At 39.3% G+C, this 8996-nt stretch overlaps 1 protein-coding gene across 3 annotated transcripts in view; it reads left to right on the forward strand.

The window, feature by feature from the left end:
* The window catches only part of WDR64 (WD repeat domain 64), a 140455-nt gene extending 132409 nt beyond the window's left edge, over positions 1-8046 (forward strand). For all 3 annotated transcript variants that reach the window (XM_004756758.3, XM_004756760.3, XM_004756761.3), the window contains 3 exons: positions 2334-2414; positions 3434-3547; positions 7462-8046. In XM_004756758.3, the coding sequence (XP_004756815.1) occupies positions 2334-2414; positions 3434-3547; positions 7462-7545 (279 nt within the window). In that variant the 3' untranslated portion in view covers positions 7546-8046. The remainder of the gene's footprint in view (positions 1-2333; positions 2415-3433; positions 3548-7461) is intronic.
* The last annotated feature ends 950 nt before the right edge of the window (positions 8047-8996 follow it).

An 8996-nucleotide genomic window follows, 5' to 3' on the forward strand; every position in this document is an offset into this window, starting at 1 on the left:
CGATCCCAGGACGCTGGGATCATGACCTGAGCCGAAGATAGCTGCTTAAGCAACTGAGCCACCCAGGCGTCCCTATTCATTCTATTTCTAATATTCCTTGAGAGTGTATATAGCATGAACTGATTTCTTCAAGATCTTCCACACAATAAACCAAACTTAACCTTTCTAAACAAATCTCCCATTATCAACCTACTGTGGCCCTCTACAAATCAGTTTTGCTAGTAGTTTCCTGAGCATTCCTGTCTTCTGTCCCTTAGTTCACATGAGCTGTCCTTGTCACATCCAAGGCTTTCTCTGCCTGTCAAGTCCATCCTATCTTTGTAACTGACGAGGGATTAGTGTCTAGAATACAAAAGAATTCCTAAGAAATCAATAAGAAGAAAAGACAGTCCAATTTAAAAAATGGTAAAATACTTGAATAGATCACAAAAGGAAAAAAATTGCCAGTAAGCACATGATGAAATGCTCAGCCTCATTGGTAAAAGGTGGAAATTCACATCAATGACATTAGGAGGTACCATTTTACACCCAGCAGATTGGCAAATATCAGAAAGTCTGAGTATCCCAAGGGCCAGTGTGCATTTGGCACAATCAGAACACTAATGTGGGGGTGGAAGTTGTGCAACTTGCTCGAAGCACTTGGGAAAACAATTTAACATTAACCAGTGAAGTCGAAAATAGGTATAGCCTACTAGAGATGTTCCCTAGAGAAACTCTTAAACACAGGCTTCGGAGGCGGGTACAAGGGTGCTCCGAGCAGTATTCTGGAAGAGCAACAACCGGAAAGCAGCCTAAGTGCTCACGAACGGTGTAATCGGTACAGAATTATAACACATTTACAGATTAGGATACTATGGAGCTGTGAACATAAATGGACCAAATAACCCTCTCCTATATGGATAATAGTCTGACAAATGCTACTGAATGAAAGAGTGTGCTTAAGAACATGTATGTAACGGTGGGGAGGGTACGTGCTATGGTGAGCGCCGTGGATGGTGTAAGACTGATGACTCACAGACCTGTGTCCCTGAAACCAATAATATATTGTATGTTAATTTAAAATATATCTATATTAATTATCATTCATATAAAAGTCAAAAAGAGGCAAAACTAAAAATATTGCTAAATTCATAAAAGAAAAAAGTTATACAAATAAAAGCAAGGCAATTAAAAATACAAAATTCAAGACAGTCATTACATTTAAGGGCAGATGAAAAGGACTGAGAACCCCAAAGTTGACAGAATTGTTTCAACATGTAAAACAGAGCAGTGGATCTACGGGTGTTCGTTCTATCATTATTCTTTTACACTATCAACTTCATATTTGATAAATACTTACTTTTTTCCAAATGAAACAATTTCCACAACCCCCACCTTTCTATCCAGATGGCACTGGGCTGCTCCCAGAGGGCAGGAGCACAGACGGGAGAGGGACCAGTATGTGGAGTGTGAGACTTAGGTTTAATCTTAGATAAATTATTGTATCTCTTTCCTCACTGGAAAGCCCTTCAAAGTGTTGTTGTGAGGATTAATTGAGAAAAAAGTACACCTGTTAATCCCAGATACTCAAACAAATGTTAATACCACATTCCCCAACAACCCCCATCTCTCCTGCCTTGTGTCTTCCAGCATATACATTTATTGTGTTCTCTAGTCAACCAGAATATTTGTATACTTACTTTACTGCCTACCCACCAGAGTCCTAAGTTCTTTATGGCCAAAGACATAGGCATAGCACATAAGAGATACAAAATTTTGTTGAATAGGATTGAAATAGCACATCCTAAAAATAAAGATTGGCATAGACTTTCAATATCCTCTTCCAATTTGAAAACAAGAAACAATCTTCTAAAGTGACTTAACTGAAGCATTAAATACATTCGGGGAAATCTGGAGCAAAGTTTTAAAGCTCTTGAAACAAGTGCCCCAAGGATCTCCTTCTCCTTTGGACACCTTTGTCTTCTCAAATGGTTGGTAAAATAGCAAAACTTTAATGCTAAAGTTGAGTAAAAACACCTTTCTCTTAGGAACCTCTGATTTTTACCAGAATCTTGTTTTGCCCATTCATTTTCTTTTTCAATTGTATAAAATGTATTCATTTCCTTCTTTTTGATGTACCATTATCAGTAATAATAATACGATACTAAATCTTACATATGAGTAACACCACGCAATGTATGTTGTTTCATTTCATCTTCATAACTAGTCAGTAGAGGAAGAACTTCCCCAAGATCATTCAGTTAATAAGCAGCAGAGTCAGGATTTGAACCCAGGAATTTTGCTGCTGATGGAGTGTGCCCTCTGCATTAAACATTCACTCCTGTGTTTTGCAGATTCGAAGACGTGCCTTAGAAGGATTCCTGACAGAAAACCGGGAGGCAGGGGTTGTTTTTGGTTCTCTGCCTATATACAGGGTGAGTTGGAGGTTTTGAGGACTGTGGTGGTTTAGAAAACAGTGGGGAATCTGACGTCTCATCCCTGACCCTGGGCTACCAAACAAGGCTGAAGAAAATCACATCGCCAAGCCAGCTGTTGCTCCTATGCGCAAGCTGGGTCCGATCCCAAAGAAGTCTCTAGTTCCCTGTGTCCGTGGCCTTGATCCCTTGTCTCTGCCATTCCACATTGAACACCACAGGAAACTAGTTCAGACGCTATCCTGGTTCTTCATCACCTACGGCATAAAATTCAAACACTTTTAGCCCAGCCTGCAAACCTTCCATAATCTGGCTTCTGCCTTTACTGTCTAACCTCATTTTCTACCATTTTCCCCCACGTACCTCACACTGCAGCCAGGTCACACTAAGGGCCTTTCCTGAAGCATCATTTCTCTTCCCTCTTCTGTGACTCTGCCTGTGCCGTCTCCCTGCCCGGAATTTCTTCCTCCTGACTCACCCTTCCAGTTTCCGCTCCAGATAATCTCTGTTAAATTAAAGAACTAATTCGATTGGGGCACCTGGGTGGCTCAGTGGGTTAAAGCCTCTGCCTTGGGCTCAGGTCATGATCCCAGGGTCCTGGGATCGATCCCCGCATCAGGCTCTCTGCTCAGCGGGGAGCCTGCTTCCCTTTCTCTCTCTCTGCCTGCCTCTCTGCCTCTTTGTGATCTCTGTCAAATGAATTTTAAAAAAATTTAAAAAAAGAACTAATTTGACCAGGAATAATAAACTGAAGATGAAATTATAATTAATTAATCTTAATTTATTTCTTAAAATGTTCTTCCTCCTTCCCAAGAGCGTGTTCATCATTACAGGAGCTAACACTTCAGCTGTAGGTGACGATAAGGACAGATTGTCAGGAAGGACTAGTGGGCATCTGGGAAGGAGAGCATGTTTTAAAGCAGTTGGAACTTTTTCCCCCTATTCTCCATCCCTGAACTCACATTACAGAAGTAATTGGCTGAATTATGTCCTACTAACTCTTTATTTATGGCTTCTAGGTACCAAGTCCCACCAGCCTGAGATTCCTTCCACTCATTGGTTCAGAAGCACAAAGGGAATCTGCAAACAGCATTGCAGGGAAAAAGAAGGGAGGTCATGTTCAACATGATAAAGTGAGTACCCAGAATTCCAGAGTGCATCCCCTTTCTGTCTGGATTGTTAATTAATTGCTTTGTTCCCAGAGACATGCTGGGACTAAAATTATCTCAATTCATACCCTCGTCATGAATATTCCAGGATGCATGCATTTTAGCTTAGGGGAGATGGAAATCATGAGTTTGCTGATTGGAGAGAAAAATCAAATAGGATCTCCTAACCTGACAAGTGAAACGTCTCCAGAGGTAATTTAAGACTTGGACTCACGGCCTACTTTTAAAAGCTAGGCCATGTGACATCACATGTCTGCGGGCTGTTTGGCAGCCTTGAACCTGCAGGATAGAGCCATGATATCAGTAAGATTCTGACTCACCGGCCAAGTCAAGTTTTTTCCTGCATTAAGAAGTGTAGCTAACATACAAAGCTTTAGAGTTTACAGAACATTTTTACAAGTGATTGCCTTCATTTTCACAATAATTGCAAAGGAAAAAACTGGGAAAAGATGCAGCCTAACCAGAGGGTAAGTGACTTGCCAAGGATCCCACAAGAATGAAGGGGTAAGGTGAGATGGACTGTGACTCCTGATTTCCCGCTCATCCTATTAAACTGGGCAGCCTAGAAAGTTCAAATGCTGTCACTCTTCTACTCGTTCAAGGAAGCTGGTATGGGTCCAGCCAAACCTGCGGCCATTCATCCCATCGTTAAAATAGATCAAACCTTAACAGGAGATCTAATATACGGTACTTTTTAGAATGCTCTGTCCCATGAAATCAGTTCTTAAGGCCTATGCCTAACAGAATAACAGATAAACAATCACAGCTACCACAACAAAAAGCTGCTTTATTTAATTATATAGAAAACTTGACCGTCATTCTGTCCTCAAGGACATAATGAGAGTTTGAATGATTCCTCTTAATCCTCAACTCTACTAGGAATTTTTGGCAAAAGAACAGTTTTCTATAAAATAATACAATTTATTTTTAATTGTTTTGAGTGATGAATGAAACACAGTGGTATAAATATTTCAAAACTAACAGATTGTCAAAAAAGTGTTTTGGGTTTTCTTTCTTTCTTTCTTTCTTTCTTTTTTTTTTTTTTTTTTTTTTTTGCCTATATTTGTTTTGCCTCATTGGGTATTAAGTATACTTTACATTCTCTAAGTACAAACCAAGTGACAGAAAGAAGATGGCCAGGTATGTCTTAAATGCCAGGGGGAATACAAAAATGGAATTAAAAGTGAATCGTGGTTAAGGTACATAATGAACAATGTACACTGAGATAATCAGGAATTGATTGCAGTATGATTAGTTTTATCAAAGCATGAAATATAATAAATAACTTGCCCAAAAGCAAAGGAATTTTTTATAGAGCTGTTGTTTTAATAGACACTTAAACTCTGGGAGCTCATTAACCACACAAAAAGGGCAAAGGAAGTAGACATCTCCATTTGCTGATGGAAAAGGGACCACAAAACCATAATTGAAAATTCTCCTTCTGGTTTAATGAAGAGTTAAATGTAGTCAGGGATTAAAATCTCTCCATTAAAATGCTTCCAAAATAAAAACTAGGTCATATTCAGGAAAATTATATACCTCAAAAGATTAACAATAAATTCTGGAAACTGGCATAGATTAAAGGACCACTGTGTCGACTGTCAGCAATTGTAGGAACCCGTCCAGCCTAAGTGGGGAAATCGTGGGGGAAGCCAAATCTAGAAATATCCATTAAATGCCGATTTTCATGAAAAGCACCTCCAGGAACCTGGGCATAAATTTACCTCAGAAAGTTTAGTGTTCAAATTCTAATTTTGTGAAGCACACATGTACAGAATACCTTGAAATCCCTACTATGTGGCTTACACTGTGCTAGACACCAAAAAGCCTTTCATAAATCAAGGCGCTCACAGTACAGAGGCGAGAAAGATCTCTGAGCAAGGAGTCCCAAAACAGGTCACTTAATGTCTTTGACATTATTTTTAAATAATAGAAATGCTGATTCCAACCATTAATGTCTTTAAGGGGTTTGTGAATCACTTTAGAATTAAACAAGTTACAAGACATTAACCATAGTACAAGAAAATACACATACAGTTGACCCTTGGACAACACAGGTTTAAACTGCAAGGATCCCCTTATATACAGATTTTTTCAAGAAATATAGTACAGTTCTTAAGTGTATTTTCCTGGTGATTTTCTGAATCACATTTTCCTTTCTCCAGCTTACTTTATTGTAAGAATATGGCATCCATACTAATCAACTGTGCGTTACCGGTAGGGCTTTCAGTCAGCAGTAGGCTGTTGGTAGTGAAGTATGGGGGAGTCAGAAGTGATACATGGCCGTCCTGCTGGATGGGGGATTGCTTAAGAGTCAACTGTAGTTCTGTTTCAGTTTACATGTGGGGAGAGAATGGGAGAACATGAACTTTGTGACATGCTCCATTTACAAAACTCTGAGAGCATATCCAATAATAGAAAAATGGTTACATGGAAGGAGGTATACAGGACAGCATATTCTAGTTTTTTGAAGAGTAACAGAAAAACTCACAGTTTTATTTAAGGTGCAAGGGGATATAAATTGTAACATTGATATTGCTGGGGAAAATGGCTAACATTTGTTTTTAAATTAGTGTCACGGCTACAAAACCAAACGTTCCATATGTACTCTTTCAATCAATCTTCATAATGTGGAGGTAGCTATGATTACCTCCCCATTTTATATTCAAGAACACTGAAGCATAAAAGGTAAGTAATTTAAGATCCCCAGAGAAGGAAATCACAGAGCTGGGATCTAAGCACACCAAGTTGACTTCAGAGCCCGACAGAGTCTACGAACAGCACTGAAGGACTCTCCCTTCCGACCACTCTCTGTCCCCCGACCCAGGTTCATTTTTCTTCATCTCTACCTGTCATTATGGTCTAGAAAAGCTCATGTATTTGTAATGATTCTTTCCCACTAGAATGTAAGATGCACCAAGGCAGGTACTTTGATTTATTCTCGGCTGGAATTCCAGCGTCGAGAACAGACTGACACAGAGACGACCCACGTTCAAAACATCTGCTGAATGGAAGAATGAAGGACACCAAAGAAGGGAAGGCGGTGCGGAAGGAGGTGCGGGAGGAGATGCGGGAGAATGAGCGCAGAGAGCTGAAGAGAGAGACAGGAGTGTACTTGGGAAATTGCTTCGGTTGGTGGCAGACTGATATGGGGGGCTGAGTTTCCCACCTTGTGTCTCAGAGGGAAAGAGCGGTCAGGTGACCTGGAAGTGTTCAAGCCAAAGAGACCTTTAAGTGGTGGAATTTGGACGTTGGGGCTCATTCTTTTTCTTTACCTTGAACTCTCTGTATTTCCTCTCCTCTTTTTCATCTTTTCTTCTTCCTTATAATAGGCCATAAAATCAAATCGATATATGCTATAAATCCTAGTTGAATATTATGGACAAAATTTCTGAATTTTTAGACTAAAGGAGTTTAACTTTTTATAGTTCTGTGTTCCAAAAATAACCAATTCAAAACTCATTTTCAGGTCTTATTTGTGGGATGACCAACATTATCAGCATTATCTTCATTTTATTTTCCTATAAGTCAATGGATTCTGAAGATATTAACATAAAACATCTCTGTGCCTTAAAACAAACTAGCAAACTTCTCTAATTTGCTTTGTTTTAACCAAACCTGAATAGACTGGGCAGTTGAGTCCCAGCATGGATAACTGCCCAGTCAAGTAGTTCATCTAAAGCTTCTGCTCTTCTGTCACATCCTTCTGGAACTCCACATTTTTATCCTGGAGGCACACAGGATAGTTAAGTAAATAATTGATACTTTCTTACTCAGAAGATTAAAATCCTTACAAAAATTGTGGTGCAACTTGACCGTGAAAAATTGTATTGGTCATATAATGCCAGTGACTAACCATCATGCCCCTTATCTCACAGGTATCACGGAGGAAAAGTCTGAAAAGACATTTAGTCCCACAAATAAATCTGGCTTCTTCCTTCTTCCCATCCATCCCCAAGTGAAGAGAGGAAAATTGGAAGTGGCTGCTGTGTGCAGAGCTGCACGAAGAATGGCAAGATCTGAGTGATACTCCAGTCCTCATTTCAGGATGAACGTGAGGGCCCAGCAGACGCTGTCACCCACAGCTCTGTCCTTGCGCCATCCTATCCGTGGAGAAGGTTACTCAAGGAACTCCGCTCTGAACAAGCAAGCCACAAGCAGCCAGGTGTGCAGTTTCTTTCCTACATGGAAATCCACTTAACAGATAAGCAATGTTTCTTGTTTACTATCAGTCAAATGACACACAGGGAAACAAAGAAAATCAATAGCATTCGTAGGTCTAAAATTATACGGTTATCAATGACCAGCTTTTTGCCTCCTCTGTCCCCAACCCTTGCTCACCCTAATTCATCACCAGAATTCTTATCCAAATATGTGCAGTGAAGAGGCCAGATGCTATGCATTATGCAAAGAAAATTATTAAAAAGAAAAATGTGCCAAGCAAGCCTCTAGCGTTTTGTTTTCTTCATTTAGGGAAATGTCATGTGTAAGAAAATGTTCAGAGTTTCTTAGATAAAGTTAGAAGTTATTTACATATCCTCTAGGAATGACTCCAGATAAAATGAATTTGAATGGTTTTATGAGCTTTCTTTTATTAATTCTTTCATTAATTGATTTCAGTGATTTGGCCAAATGATGCATTTTACCAATGGGTATTCATGTATTTTAACTTTTTTTTTTTTTGTATTTTTGTATTTGTATGAAAGCATCTAAATTTGATCAACAGAAAATGAGCTTTTTGAAAGATAGATTAATTGATTGATCTGAGAGAAAGAGAATAAGTAAGTGGAGGGGGGCAGAGGGAGAGACTCTTCAAGCAGACTCCCTGCTGAGCTCCACGCGGGGGGCGGGGCTCCATCTCGCCATCCTGAGATTATGACCTGAGGGAAACTAAAAGTTAGATGCTTAACAGACTGAGCCACAAGGTGCCCCAGTAAATGAGATTTTTAAATAAGTCAAAGGCATGAGGAAAGTATCAGAATTGAAGCCTGCAGATTCACTGAACCAAGTCTCTTTGGGAAATGATTCAAATGATGAAAGTGATTGCCATGTCAAGGGTTATATGCACCCAAAGCACCAGGACTCGGTAAGAAAAAACAGGGGTCTCTTAGTGTTTGACTCTGAGTCTAGAGACTCAGAGTCTGTAGAACTCTCTCCATTTTGAAAGGGTTCTATAATTCTTCAAATCCCAACAACTTTGGAAAAATAAATTTTTTATTCACATAAACTTCATTTACATGTATTTTTACTTTTTTTCTAGGCAGGTGCTAATTTTTGGTGCTTGTAGGAACATAATCATTTCTCCTACTAATTTTCTTTTTCTTTTAACTTTCTACTTCATGTATTTTTTGTTTTTAGATTTTATTTATTTATTTATTTATTTGACAGAGAGAGAGAGAGAGAGACAGAGAGG

The sequence above is a fragment of the Mustela putorius genome, unplaced genomic scaffold (genome assembly GCF_011764305.1).
Source record: "Mustela putorius furo isolate JIRA1106 unplaced genomic scaffold, ASM1176430v1.1 tig00000785_pilon_pilon_pilon, whole genome shotgun sequence".
NCBI lineage: Eukaryota > Metazoa > Chordata > Mammalia > Carnivora > Mustelidae > Mustela > Mustela putorius.